Source organism: Rhamphochromis sp. 'chilingali' (genome assembly GCF_963969265.1).
Source record: "Rhamphochromis sp. 'chilingali' genome assembly, chromosome: 5".
In the NCBI taxonomy this organism is placed as follows: Eukaryota; Metazoa; Chordata; class Actinopteri; order Cichliformes; family Cichlidae; genus Rhamphochromis; species Rhamphochromis sp. 'chilingali'.
In genome coordinates, this window is record NC_137932.1 from 12680329 (window position 1) to 12695367 (window position 15039).

The following is a 15039-nucleotide window of genomic DNA, read 5'->3' on the forward strand; positions in this document are numbered from 1 at the left end:
TACATTTTTAAGCATTTTTTCCTCAGTTTTTGAATCAGTAAAATAAACGTGGTATGCATGTTTTCTTTTCCTTTTTTGTTAAATAAAAGCTTCACATTTGCATTTAGATTTTTTTTTTAAACTGCATTTTTAAGTCAATAAGCTGTTTCATTCTTTTTGATGAATTAGACACCATCCGCTATGTGCACGTTTGACAGATGTAAAGTTGATAAACTTGTTATGGGGCTTTTATTGTAATATTTATTCGTCTTCTTAGTTCATCTTCTATACAAGTAAAACCTGTGAAATTTGCTTTTTTATTGATGTGTACAGAAACTTTTACTGTGAGAGGGATCTTCACTAAAAACCCAAATACGTCTACTGGACAGAGAGAGCAGCAGTAATAAGCTGACAGTTTCAACAGTTATTGGGGTTGTAAAAGGCAATTCACAGGTTATCGCGTAATGGCATAAAAACAAATGAGCTTTTACTTATGCTTAAAGGAAGTTGGGAAAATGGCATACAATTAAAGTATGAGAAGTACAGTTTATCTATTCTTCTCAATAGCCATCCTCTTCATCACTTTCTACAAGGACTGACAGAGGATGGCTTTTCTTCCTCATACCACGAGCACTGCATTTTTACCTTTGGAGATCCTTTTTGTATTATATTGAGCTTTTAACATGGCAACATTTTTTTAAGATTCTATTGGCCTCCTTTATTTCATTTAATTTCTTTCTGATTAATTTTAATTAGATGCTTTTTGTAAATCCTAACTTTTGGCATAAATTGAAGTGATCCTGGGTCATTGACCGAGCATTTTCTGTTTTTTGGAGTCTTAAGTTAATTTGATCTTTAACTATGTTCAGTTTGATACTTAGTTTAGCTTTTTGTTCTAGTTACTGTTATGGTACTGCTTTCACTTTACCCTACTACCCCTTTGTTCCTCATGGATAGTCTAGTCTCCCTCAGTGAATCCCTGTTTCATTACTTTCTGTGTTATTTTGTTAGTTGTGTCCTTTAGTTTACATCTCCATGTCTCGTTATTAGATTTAGGTCACTCCTCTGTAATTCCAAAAGTGTCTCCACTCTGCCCTCATAACCTCTTGAGTGTTTATACCCTCAGTTTGTTTTGTCATACTGTGGTTAGTGTTGTTACTGCTGTTTCTTGATATCTTCCCAGGCTTTTTTCTCTGTTCCAGTGAACTTTGTTTTTATCTGTTTTTTGGATTGTTCCATTTGCACCTCCAACAGAGGTTCTTTATTTTGATCATTGCTTGCTTTTGGGGTCCTCATACAGCATTACCTACTGATGACTAGGGATGGGTATTGATAAGATTTTCACGATTCCGATTCCATTTTCGATTCTGTTTAACGATTCGATTCTTTATCTATTCTCTTATCGATTCTTTTTAAAAAAGGAGAACACTAAGGTCGATTAGCTTAGAACTTTGTTTTATATCTTCTCTTTGAACAAGATAGAAATTTAGGAGTAACATGGCCTTACAAACCCAACAGTGAGATCTTAAGAGATCCACAGCCTACGGCTCTTCAATGGGGTGTCACCGGGTCCCCAGGAAAAAAAATTGTAAATGTAAAATAATAAAATAAATATTCTTCTGTAGCAATAACAAAGCATAACATAAATTATTCTGTAGCAATTACACAAGAATATCCAGTAATGTCCCTGCCTACAATTAAACACATTCACTTACCTAAAATTGGGGGCATCTGCTGTGGCAAATGGGTCAAGCCTTTTACCACAAACTTAGTCACTGCTCGGTGACATTCGTCTATCCTGGCCTGAAAGGAGACGCTACCGGTAGACTGCAGCGAGAACTGCCAGCATCTGAGCCAGACTGGCAGGTTTTGTAATAAGGCAGATCGCGCTAACATAATATGCACTGTTAGTTGATGATTTACCTGCCGCATTAACGGGAGAGGACGTGCAAACGTTACCGCTGCTGCTGCGTTGAGATTCACGAGTCCGGAGTGGAATTAAAAACATGACATTCATTTAAGGTCATCACGTGTTTTGTGAACAAATGCTTTTGCATATTCGTAGTGTTTCCTCCCTTAAATTAAGTATCTACTTTGCAAGTATTGCAAGTTGCCCTGTTGTCATCCGTTCTCGTAAACTTTTGAGCGTTTGAGCCGCTTACGCGCCGTGTTTCCTGCCAGGTAAATGACGCTCCGCAACGTGGTGACGTCATTCGGGGCGACTGGAATCAATAAGGGAATCGTTTGCAAAAATGGCAAACAATTCCAAGGAATTGAAACAGTGGGAATCGGTTCTCAACAAGAACCGGTTTTCGATACCCATCCCTACTGATGACATGGTATATCTTGACTCATTTCACTGTTTTGCTGATGATTTGCAGATTTATCTACCTTTAAAAGCAGGGTCAGACCATCCTCAGCTCCTATTACGCTGCCTTGATGACGTCAAACAGTGGTTGTCATTAAATTATTTAAAGCTAAATGAAAATAAAACTGAAGTTGTCATTTTTGGCAACTTTAATCACATCGATAGCACTCTGGGCCCCCTTTCCTCCTATTGTAAAACACATGTAAAAAACCTCAGTGTCTACATTGATGGTCCTTTTAAATTGAATAAGCAGGTGAGTGCAGTAGTTCAGTCCTGCTTCTTTCAGTTAAGACAGCTAGCCAAGGTAAAGCCATACCTCCCGGCTAACGTCTTTGAACGTGTTATTCACCTTTTCCTTACTTGCAGATTGGATTACTACAATTCATTGTATTATGGTCTAGACCAGGCCACCATCCATCGTCTTCAGATGGTCCAAAATGCAGCTGCTCGCCTGCTAACTGGTACCAAACGGAGAGAGCATATAACCCCAGTTTTAGCTTCTTTACACTGGCTTCCTGTCTCCTACTGGATCCAATTTAAACTTTTCCTTTTTGTTTTTAAGTCACTTAATGCCCGAGCTCCTCCTTACCTGTCTGAGCTCCTCTTTGCTTATGCTACAGGAAAAACCATGAGGTCTAGCTCAAAATTAATGCTGTCCATCCCACAGACTTACCTCAAATCTCATGGTGATAGAGCCTTCTCTGTGGCAGGTCCCAGATTTTGGAATAGTTTCCCCCTAAATATTAGATCTGCACAAACACTTGAGCAATTTAAATCACTACTAAAGACACATTTTTATGCCCTGGCTTTTAACACACCATGACCCAAGCATTCTGGTCGTATTTTAAATAGTTTTAGTTATTGTTTTAATTCTTTTATTGTCCTATTATTGTTTTATATAGTTATTATTGTATTACATTGTTGCTTTTTAATGCCATTTTTATATTGTTAAGCACTTTGTGCAGCATCGGCTGTTTGAAATGTGCTATATAAATAAACTTGACCTTGACCTCCGAGCATGAAGTAAGGAGAGCCTTCAAGAGAGTGAACACCAGGAAAGCAGCAGGACCAGACGGCATCCCAGGTCGTATCCTAAGAGACTGCGCATACCAGCTAGCTCCTGTGTTCACTGAGATATTCAACATCTCTTTATCTCAGTCGGTGATCCCCACATGCTTCAAAGAGTCCATCATTGTTCCTGTCCCGAAGAAACCCCACCCTGCTTCTCTCAATGACTAGCGCCCTGTAGCCCTCACCTCAGTAGTGATGAAGTGCTTTGAACGCCTGGTCAGAGACTTCATCATTTCTTCACTACCAGACACACTGGACCCACTACAGTTCGCTTACCGTCCAAATCGTTCCACAGACGATGCCATCTCTCATCTCCTCCACACATCACTCACTCACTTGGACACTAGAAGGGGGAATTATGTTAAAATGCTCTTCATAGACTACAGCTCTGCATTTAACACCATAATTCCCTCCACACTCACCACCAAGCTGGAGCATCTGGGACTCAGCTCATCTATGTGTCAGTGGATCTCCAACTTCCTAACTGGCAGACCACAGGCAGTAAGGATGGGCGGACATGTCTCAGCCTCCACCACTCTCAGCACTGGAGCCCCCCAGGGGTGTGTTCTGAGCCCCCTGCTGTACTCTCTGTACACATATGACTGTGTGGCCACTACCAGCTCCACCACCATCATCAAGTTTGCTGACGACACCGTCGTGGTGGGCCTGATCTCTGATAACAACGAGACGGCCTACGTGAAGGAGATTAGGAATCTGGAGAACTGGTGCCAGAGGAACAACCTCCTTCTAAACGTCAGTAAGACAAAGGAGCTGATAGTGGACTTCAGCACTAAGCAGGAGAGGAACTACCAGACCCCCGTCATCAACGAGTGCCCAGTGGAGAGAGTGGACAGCTTCAAATACCTCGGAGTTCACATCACGCAGGACCTGTCATGGTCCTGTCACATCAACACCGTGGTGAAAAAGGCCCGACAGCGTCTCTACCACCTCAGACGCTTGAGAGACTTCCAACTGCCCTCCAAGGTGCTCAGGAACTTTTACTCGTGCACCATAGAGAGCATCCTGGCGGGAAACATCTTAACCTGGTTCGGGAACAGCACCATGCAGGACAGACGAGCTCTACAGAGGGTTGTGCGGTCAGCTGAGCGCACCATCCGCTCCGAGCTCCCTGACCTGCACTCAATCTACAGCAGGCGGTGCTGGACCAAGGCCAGGAAGATCGTGAAGGACCTCAGCCATCCCAACAACAGACTGTTCTCTCTGTTGAGGTCAGGAAAGCGATTCCGCTCCCTGAAGACCAACACAGAGAGACTGAGGAGGAGCTTCTTCCCGCAGGCGATACGGTCTCTCAATCACACCACCAGTACTGACCCACACATATGGTTCTTACACACACACTGGACTTTCTGGACTTTGTTTTTGCACAACACTGGTCACTATATTCTTCATTTCCGGTTAATACTTGTACAGCTGCTGTTATTGTGTATATATTTATTTATATTTAGATTTCTTCATACATTCTTATATAGTTCTATATTGTGTATTGTGTATTTTGTTGTACAGTTATTTTATTTTCAACTTTAATTTATATATTTTATCTTATTCTTCCCAGTTAAATTTACCCTTCATTCTAATTTGTGTTGTACAGTTATTTCATTTTTAACCTTAATTTATATTTTATTCCTTCCTAGTTAAATTTACCCTTTTTAATTTTTCATATTTATTTCCTATCTTATTCATAGCCTTTCCTTTTTTGTTTTCTTTAGGTCACGAGCAGTTGTCCAAGCATTTCACTACATATCGTACTGTGTATGACTGTGTACGTGACAAATAAAATTTGAATTTGAATTTGACCTTGACCTCCCATTGCCAAACCTTTGCCCTGCATACTTTATGTGTGTTTAGGTAAGATATATAAAAATGTCTGACCACACTGACAATGTTTACCCCACATTTGGTTGTTGACATCTGGTCAGCATATCCGCAATGAATATGGGCATTGTATTCTTGGTAGAGACCCGCATCATCAGGATGGAAATGCTTGACTCAGAACAACGATTCATTGATTTGCAGCGACCCTTTCTCCCTGACATGGCAAGTGCAACCAAACCAAGCCACAAAATAGCTCCACAAAGCAAAACAGCCACAGGGTCAACACCCTGTCGGGATAAAAAGTTCAGGCTTGTCCTAAATCTGTCAACAAACTCAATATAATATTACTCACATGTAAGCTTTCCTTCATTGGCAGAGTTAAATATGTTAAAATTTTAATTGGGAGGGGCTAGGATGGACAAGATTAGAAACGAGTAAATAAAAGGGACGGTTCAGGTTGAGCGCTTTGGAGACAAAAAGAGGCAGGGCTGAGATAATTTGGACATATGCAGAGCAGGGATAGTGGATGTAAAAGATTAGCTAGGCCCTCTAGCGGGTCCATCCCGGCTTCAGTGTGAGGTTATTTTAACCGTGTTTTGAGGCACAGGTGTATGGCGTTATTTTTGTGCCACTATTCTGAGCGCACGTAAAAAAAAATTGAGCGCACGTAAAAAAAAATTGCAGGTGCAAGTGTTGCATTTTGAGGAGAAATTTATTTTGAGCTTACAAAAGCTGATTTTGAGTGAACAAAATTCATTGCTGCGTGCAAAAAACGTATTTCAGTGTTTGCGCTTATCCATATACACACACAATAGCACCCCCTCTCGCTCAGTTTTTTCATTTGCGCTTGCTCGCAATGTGTTGCTTGCGCTCACAACATTCTCTGCTTCGTACGCTCAACTCTCTGTACACCGTTATAAGTGTGCCACAAAACCAACCAATCACAGACTTGGTTTCAAAAATTCTGATTGGCTCTTACGGTCTCCAATCAGCTCGCTAGCTACTGCTGTCCGGACACCGGAAACACTGTCCACTCAGCCTCGCTTCTTGCAGATAGAGGGATTTTTGATTTACTCTGCAGCTAAAGAAGAGATGGCAGAATCAAACAATGGCTCCAATAATACTACACCACAGTATCAGGTGAGTTTAATTTTTTTTGTGTGAATTTAGTAATTTGCTGTCCTTTCTGTTTAATATGCTGTGAAATTGTAGTTACAGATGCAGCTGTAGAGTTTAAGCTAGCCTTATGGGTAATTACCAGCGTAGTTGTCTTACTGAGGCAGTGTATCCTAATCATGTTTTTTAGGGTAATGGTGCAGTTGAGTCAGCAGTAAGAAATCTGGTGTCTTTGCTGCTTAACAACATATCCACAAATCCTTCAGGGAGGCCAACAGAGAGTGGGCAGCCGGAGCCTAGAAATCTGACTATCCAGCAAGAGATGACAAGGTTTTTGCTTTTTTTGTGTGTTTTTTTTATTTTAACTTTTTGCAATCTTTTCTGTTAAAGTTATTTGGTTTGTGGATTTATCAACATTGATTTTTAAATTAAAATGTGCTATTAAGGACTGATGTCATATTTAATAACTTTATTAAACAATAACCCTTATGTTATGCAACACTGCATTTTTTAAACTCATGCATTTTCATCCCACAGATCATTTCCAGGATATTTCAAATCACACTTGAGCCGTGGTAAAAAGAGATGTTTAACATCTACTAAGCAGCTTGTTAAGGCAGGCAGTAAGACCACAGGCCTCAGTTTTTATTTGCTGTCAAAAAACACATCCTACACACCTTTGCCAGCTGAGGAGCTTGAACTCCTACAAGCTGGCATGGGGAGACAAACAGTGTCTCTTCCAGAAGATGGTGACCATGCAGAGGTAAGTTTGTGTAGTCAGTATTAAAATCAGTCATTGGCAGACGCATTTAGCCTGAATCATATGCCACAGTCCATTTAGTGTTCCATTCTGCTTAACGGTGTTTTTAACTAAGATTTCTAGACTTCTGGAAGAAACCTTTCCAAAAATGGAATATCTTTGTGGAGGATGGCTCTTACATAAGGCAACAGGTTTGTTGTTAATTCAGTTTTTATGTATTTTTTTGGCATTCTTGCGTGCTCATACTGCATTATGATTATGTAGTTGATACTTTTGCTGCTTGATTGTTTATGCTATTTTTCTGTCAATAAAGGTGGCAGTGGTCGACGAAAGCTCACTGTAATTCCACCTGAAACAGAAGGATATTCTGTCAAAACACTGAAAGCTGTGTCAGGAGGTGGCAAATCCACTTTTTACATAGTACCTCTTCAGGAAACATTAGACACATCTCCTCTACCTCCCGACTCACAGCACTTTTCAAAGATGCCAAAGAAGATATGTTACCAGTGTAATGAAGTTATGCCTCTGCAGATGCTTGCAGTACACATCAATACGTGCAAAGGAAAATTCTCTCCTGATGAGACTGATGATGAGGTGAGACAATTTTGATGAAATCAAAATGAGCAATTTTGATTAAATAATATAGTATCACAATTACTGTTTTTTGATTCAGCAGGAATCGGAGTTATGCATTGTGAAAAGCAAATGCAAGGTAAACCTAGCACATTACTAAAAACCATAGTAACTACAATGAATTTTGTATCGGTAATGATCTTTTTCCCACTATGCCTAACATGTACCCATTTTTGGAATTGTAGGTTATTTGTCCAATATGCACTAAGGATTTTCCTGAAGATGAGATCACAGTCCATGCGAGTCTGTGTGGGGATAGGTAATCTTTTTTCAGCCGTTTATGAAAAAATGTTAATCAGTAACAGTCCACGCAAACATATGTATTTTTATTTTATTTTTTTTTTAACTTTGTTTTGTCATCAGCTTTCAATGCATGGTGCCTGAAGAAAATGACCAAACTACAGGGACACCAGCTCAAACTTCAGTATGCACAACAGACAGGTACTTTTTGCTCTATTATAATTCATATACACACTATTATGCAGAACCATTTGTTAAAATTATGTGTAAGATCTTTTACACAATACCTGGGGTTTAATTTCATATAAAACATTTTATGATCACACTACTTTAAATTATTGTTAAAGGTTGTTGCACAGAACATGCTGCAATAATTTCTAATCACGTTTAATGTGGTAGCCTCTTTTAATCTAAAGATGATTATTTTTCTTTGAGAGCTTAGGATGTTTTCTACCCTGTTTTTGTTAAGCGTGGAAGATGTATTGCGTTGCCTTGAACAACAAGTCGACACCACAACAGAATTTAAGTTGTGTGTGGACAGAGAAGACCTTCCAGACAGAGGCATTCTCCAGTGGCAGAGAAAAAAAGCTGCATCTCCCACCAGTGTTCTTAGGGTGGTTTTCATTGGAGAGGCAGGCGTGGATACAGGAGCACTTAGGAAAGAGTTTTTGAGTGGTGAGTTGCCTATTACCTGTTTTGTCCTAGTGTCAATAAATAATGGATAACTTAAAAATGCGGATATTTTTTGTATGAAAGACATGATTTCAGGTATTGAAAGCAGATTCTTTGAAGGACTTGAGAACAAGGGCAAAAACCCCAAGTATTCTCTGACCGATCTTGATAATGAAAACTTCAGGTTGGTTACATACGAGCTTTGTGTATTACATTTAATACGCATCCGATATTTTTGTAAATGTTACCTGAAAATGAATTATAATCATTTGTCTACACAGAACTGTTGGTGAAATAATTGCAGTCAGCCTCGCCCAAGGAGGCCCATCTCCTGCCTTTTTCAAAGAATGGTGCTACAATTTCCTCTGCTCAGGAGAGGTTGATTTCAGCTGTCTGTCTAAGGAGGATGTTGCAGATGTGGAATCTTCCCTGCTCATCCGCAAAGTGAGCACCTGGTTTAGCTCTGGCACATGATATATTATGAGTATGGTGTTTTTAAACACTTTTAACCTTCTGTATTTCCTCTTTCACATTATACATTTCCAGGTTGAAGATGCAGCAGACATACAGTCTCTGATGATGTGGGCTGATGAAATTGTCAGCTGTGGATACACAAACCAGATAAAGATGGATAGTAAGGAAAGCATGATCCGGTAAGGGAGAAAAAATCAGAGAGATCATTAACACCCCCCCCCCCCCCCCCTCCCCAACTAGTTTTTCATTTTGTTTTTTTGTTTTTTTATTTTTATTTTTAAGTGCTATTGTCTTACACTCTACAACAGGGGTGCTCACACTTTTTCCGCATGTGAGCTACTTATAAAATGACCAAGTCAAAATGATCTACCCACTACAAAAATCCAAAACATATACTTATTTATAAATATATTGAGGATTCTTTATATCTACAATGTATATACATGCATAACCGCAATATCCAATATTTCACAACACAATTAACTATGTAAATTTTTTGTCATTACCTGAGTTTACTCTGATGACTTGCACTGAATTGAATCAGCCAGGGATGCATAGTCCGGACAGTAGCTGCTGACGGCCAGGTTTAAGAGAAAAAACCGAGAGCTAAAAATTGGAGTTAACTCGCTGACTAGCTTGTCAGTTTTACTACACTTCGCGCCGCTGTTTGCGCATGCGCAGCGACCTAAGCGTCAGAAAAAATCTGCTGTCATCTGACTGGCTTCCCTGTATCAATCAAGTGACGGGATGGATGATAGGCTGGCATCTATTTTTTTTAATGCCATGCGATCTACCAATACTACCTTTGCGATCGACTGGTCGATCGCGATCGACGTATTGAGCACCCCTGCTCTACAACAAGACTGATTCCAATGCTACAGCAGCTCCGAAAGGGCATGGAACTGTATGGTCTTGTGAACCTGATGGCTGTAAATCCTGAAGCTTGCCACAGTTTGTTTGTTCCTGGGAAAATCCTCAAAGTAAGTATTAACATAGCAGCTTCAGTCTGATCCAAAGACAGTCCACTTATCTGTACTGTAGTTATCCTGTATTTATTTATTAGTTTTGAATGAACAATATATCTATAATATAATCTACTTTATTTCCTTATTTACAGCCAGACGCTGATTTCATTATGATGAGCTGCCAACCACATTTCAGTGAAAAAGGGACATCTAGGGAGAGAACTGAGAGGAAGATCATAAATTTTTTGCAAGATTTCTTGCAGGAGATTGAAGTATCAGGTACTATATAGTATTAGCTGTATATACCTATAGTATTGTATATATACCGTATGCATCTGTTAAATATTTTTGCTTTAACATGCAGGGCACTAGAAAGTATTCTTAGTTGTTAATTTAAAACATTGTAATCCAGATTGCTTTTTATTTAGAAAAGACTTCAGAAACATTTTCAAACATCACAGATGGAAACACAGGCGGTGCAGGTGGTGAAAAATCAGAGTCTCTTGCTGTCCACCATGTGCTCCAGTGGATGACCGGCCAGTCCCATGTTCCCATCCTTCCTGATGAAAAGATACATTTCAAAATAACATGCAAGTTTGACCATGAATGTAAGGAGCGGCTGGGAGATCACTCCATTTGTTACCCAGTTGTGAGTGCATGCACTTGTACTGTGACTTTTCCAGTGCAGCATCTGGACACTTACACAGTGTTTAAAACCATAATGAGTGCAGCAGTTAAATATGGTGGTGGATTCCACAGAGTTTAACACATTGTTGTCTTGTAATTTGGAAACTAAATGAGTAAAAATGTTTGTAAACATTAGCTGTTAAGATGTTCGTAGCCGTTTCATGAAAATGACAAGACTTCAAAACTTTGTGTAGGGTCCTACGTTGATAGATAATAAGCAAGTGCTTTGTTTGCTTGTCTACTTGTAATCTGAATGTTTTAGCAAAGAAATCCAGTATTTGAGAACTTAAAAGAACGTTGACTTTCACGTCCATGTTAAGTGTCACTGTTGGTTTGACACCTGTAGCAAGAATTGTATGTACAGGTCACGACCGTGTGACTCAGAATGTTCCAAGGGATTAATAGTTCTCTGAAGCCCCTCCAGGGTTTCCTCATCCAGTGGGCATTCAACTTCAGGAACCACAACTGTGCTGTTAGATTCTTCTTGCAGTACAGCACTCTCCCAGTCAATGCCTGGATCCCGAAGCTCCTTCAAATCCACAAACATATATAATGGTCATTATTCCAGAATAGGCACTTTTGGGAGGAATGTTATTTTGTGTAAGCGTTTTTTCCATTAAAATACAACAATTTAAAAAGAATGCCTTTGTTTTCATGTTCTTCTTACTGTAATTTAGATTAGTGGTAATTGATAAGCAAGAATGTATAAAATCACCAGAAGCATCTCCCAGATGTGCTGCAAGTGTTTTAATTTGTTAATTTCAGAAGAGCAGAGTTAACTGCTAACTAAAATTTTGAAATTCAACATTTAAATTAAAAAAAAAAAAAAAAAATCAGATTATGAGCTGGTACCTCAAGTCTCTCGCCCTCGTCCAGCTCTTGTAGATGTCCCATACACCAGAGCTGTTCAGGAGTGAGACCACCTTCTGTCCTGAGGGGATGATTATTCCATCCTCCAACAAAGGTGACAAGATCTGCTCGGAGTCGAGGGACAAAGATGTAGTGGACACCAAAAAGATGAATGACATCTGAAATGTCAAGCAGGCCATCCTCCTCGAGTGAGTGAAGAATATCATGGTACTTGCTAGTGACTGCAATCCAGACATCACGCCAAAGTCGTTCTACTCTGTAAATACATTTGAATTTGGATTTCAGGTATTTCATGCTTCAAATCAATATCAGAACTGCTACAACAATCTACCCATGCAGTCAATAATAATATAAAAAACATCAAAAGACTAACCTCTGATTGTGGACACTCTTTCCAGATATGAAACTCGCTCTCCCTGTTCCTCTTGTGGCAAACATGAAATGTGCAATGTCCAGGTTTTCTACTCCTTGATCTGCCCTAACCCTATGATAAAAATACATTTTTAAGGAATTTTTAAAGTTTTCTTTAATGATACTTGTTGCTAGCATATAAATTAAATCAGGGCATAAAACCTTGATGGCAAGCCGTGAAGCTGGGCTGATCTCAGGAAAAATGAGAATGCAGTTTTTGCCCTGTTGTTAGTTGCTGCATCCAAGTACAGGACCTGCAGTAAAAACAAATGGAAAATTAAAGATCTGGTTTCAGATCATGTATAGTTTTTCAGTTAATAATGCAGTTTCATAATAAGTGTTCAAGGAATATTGTACGGTTCTATGTTCATAACCATAATTCAAAGCTTGAGTAGTCTATACATCAATATTGGTAGTACTTATCAAAAAATGAAAATGGCCTTTTAGTTTAACCTTTTTTGGTAAAGAACTGATTAGAAATTTAAAAAAATAATAATTGCAAATCGTCCACTATGTTGGCTTGCTGAATAATTGATGTTCATAAAAAAACAACCTAATAAAGCTCTCATTTCAAAACTACCAAATATTCTACATAACAGTTACACTTTTACCTTCCTTGAGTAGCCATCCACTCCACCAAAGATCACAACATTGTACCTGTTTCAGAGGGAAAACAATCTCACTAAGGCTTGATTTGCAGAACATGTAAGACATTGAAAATAAATTTTTCAGTATGCACACTTGCCACTGACTTAAACTGGACACTTGTTGATAGGTTTGTAGCTTGAACCCATCCGCTGGAACGTTGAAGGCAATATAATTACACTGCAAAGCAAGACACAAGTAGGCAAGCTTCTTCATGTTTCTCGTGCACGGGAGAGAACCGGACAGGCACCGTTCCTTCGTTTGACCCCAGTTGCTCTCGTCCGTTCTCCCGTACCACTGTTCTTTTATTGAGGTTACATGAATATGCATAAGTTCATTAACATATGACGTCTACATACACACAAAGAGTACCTTGCCTGTGTGTGTGTGTGTGTGTGTGTGTGGACTGCTGATCAAAGGGTCAAACATCCTTGGTCAGGAAGAGGGTAGCCTCCCCCTCCCCCTAGATGGTTCATCCTAGATAACACGGTGAGGAAGTCCTGCAGTTCATCTAAACAAAGAGCACTTAGACTAGAACAGACGCAACTACGTTAATCCTACCATAAAATAATAAGACACGGTATGACCTCTCATGCTCCCAAAGTGCTGTCTAATACACACAAAGTTTGCAGACTATCAAGGATCAAAACCTCTACCAATCTACAACTAATTACAAAACTCTAAGCATATATAAGTAAATATTTCTAAGCATAAATGACAATCAACAATACAAATCTAACACTTGTCAGGTGTGCTGAAAATAATACCAACATTTTTATATGTTTATAAGTTCAATGAGACTAAATATTTTAGTTCTCTTGTCATGATTTTTTTTTAAGTTTTCTGGAGCACTTAACATATTATGTGTTGATAGGCTTGTTATCATGGAAAATATCGATATACAAAGTGTAAATAATTGCTCAAGAAAATTTACAATTAACAATATTGCTGGTTTTGTTACACATCCTGTATTCCTTTTACTTAATATTACTCTATCAAGTGCTTTTTAAAATATTATAAATACACTGAAAGACCTATCAGATAAGGTTGATTAAAGCAGATTTAAAGTATAACGTGCATCTTTCTGCCCAACTTGTGTTAGAGCTATATAAGTGGGTATTTTACCTTATTAGCTTGTGATTTGTGTCTATGTGGACCAGGGAGAGAGGGCCTCGCACCGAGTAGCTTCTTCGCACAACACAGCCTAGTTCTGTGATCCGTTTGAAGATCCCTACAGCATCAACTCGATGCATGGAGGCCATCATTCTCCACCACTGAACACGGAGACCCATAGAAACCAAATGTCCTTGAACCATTCGATAGCCAGCATTTGGCATCTGATTTTTGATAGCCGATATGATGTTGTCCAGCTCTTGGTCATTCATTGTGCTGTATGTTCCTCTCACAGACAAGTCAAATTCTTGCATCCTCCTGTAGATTGTTCTTCTTGAAACACCAAGACATTTAGCAATGCAGCTGACTGGCAGCTGAATGTCCAACAAATTCTTGAGTCTTTCTCTCTCTAGTACGATTTTGGGGTGGCCAGGTCCCAGACCAACTTCTGTTTCCAGTTCAATAATGGCCACAGAGCTGATGTTAATTTCACACTGAACCAGATGATGAACGTTTTGTAGAGCCTCTGTAATCTCTGACAGACCGCCTATTTGCTGAGAGAAAGATTCAAACAGAACAAGCTCATGACGAGTCAAGAACTCCAAATAATCCAGATTTAGTGGTTGTTGGTTTAAAGCAGCTTCCAGTTTAGAGAGAAGTCTATGCATCATTTGCTGTCTCAGTATGTCCTGTTAAAAGCAGCAAGGAACATGGACAAGTACAATGAAATGATGTATCTCAGACAAAAATAAACAACCCATAAAACAAACTACATGAGGTACATCATTTTTCAAGTTTGCATAGTTTGCAAATTAGCTAACGTCAGTTATCAAGCGAATAATAATTAACAAAATGATTTTATATTACTTACATGTGGCCGGGACATGCTCTTTTCGTGCTGCTATTCAGTATTCGACGACATAAAAGAGAGCTACTCAAGTATAATTTGGAAAAATTAGTCAGTTGGCATGGTTGTATGATGCAACTACATTCTACTACACCAACAATAGTCTTAAAAAATAATATATTTTAAAATAAAATGATTAAAGATATTATCCGCAAATTGGGGTTTAAGAGATTTTAGCTGGATTTAGCTACATTTCGGACAGTGTTTCCGGAAAGCAGTAGCTAGCGAGCTGATTGGAGACCGTAAGAGCCAATCAGAATTTTTGAAACCAAGTCTGTGATTGGTTGGTTTTGTG

The 15039-nt window shown here is 39.1% G+C and overlaps 2 protein-coding genes across 8 annotated transcripts; one reads left to right on the plus strand and one right to left on the minus strand.

Moving 5' to 3' along the window:
- The first annotated feature begins 6242 nt into the window (after positions 1-6242).
- LOC308396643 (uncharacterized protein) lies at positions 6243-10882 on the plus strand. 7 transcript variants are annotated; one of them, XM_080882116.1, is made up of 15 exons: positions 6243-6391; positions 6558-6697; positions 6905-7130; positions 7243-7318; positions 7441-7721; positions 7801-7839; positions 7946-8019; positions 8124-8201; positions 8470-8675; positions 8757-8856; positions 8954-9116; positions 9219-9325; positions 10009-10126; positions 10264-10390; positions 10540-10882. In XM_080882116.1, exons 1-15 carry the CDS (start codon positions 6344-6346, stop codon positions 10875-10877), a joined length of 2121 nt encoding a protein of 706 aa, XP_080738242.1. In that variant the 5' UTR covers positions 6243-6343; the 3' UTR covers positions 10878-10882. The 7 variants fall into 7 exon arrangements, 6 of the variants coding, with proteins under 6 accessions (XP_080738242.1, XP_080738244.1, XP_080738243.1 ...); XM_080882118.1 differs by having other exon boundaries at positions 10573-10882; XM_080882117.1 differs by having other exon boundaries at positions 7804-7839.
- Positions 10883-11120: 238 nt separating this feature from the next.
- Positions 11121-13912, minus strand: LOC308396645 (uncharacterized protein; the record flags this gene model as incomplete). The annotated part of the gene is made up of 7 exons (XM_080882124.1): positions 13850-13912; positions 12825-12904; positions 12691-12736; positions 12242-12333; positions 12042-12152; positions 11651-11924; positions 11121-11327 (listed from the first exon to the last, which is right to left on the minus strand). Exons 5-7 carry the CDS (start codon positions 12104-12106, stop codon positions 11121-11123), a joined length of 546 nt encoding a protein of 181 aa, XP_080738250.1. The 5' UTR covers positions 12107-12152; positions 12242-12333; positions 12691-12736; positions 12825-12904; positions 13850-13912.
- Between the last annotated feature and the right edge of the window lie 1127 nt (positions 13913-15039).

Excerpts from the sequence above, each read along its gene's own strand:
- LOC308396643 (XM_080882116.1), top strand. The coding sequence starts at position 6,344 with ATGGCAGAATCAAACAATGGCTCCAATAATACTACACCACAGTATCAG. Across the intron at positions 6,698-6,904 it reads ATCCAGCAAGAGATGACAAG|ATCATTTCCAGGATATTTCA; the intron begins GTTTTTGCTTTT and ends TTCATCCCACAG. Across the intron at positions 9,117-9,218 it reads CTTCCCTGCTCATCCGCAAA|GTTGAAGATGCAGCAGACAT; the intron begins GTGAGCACCTGG and ends ATACATTTCCAG.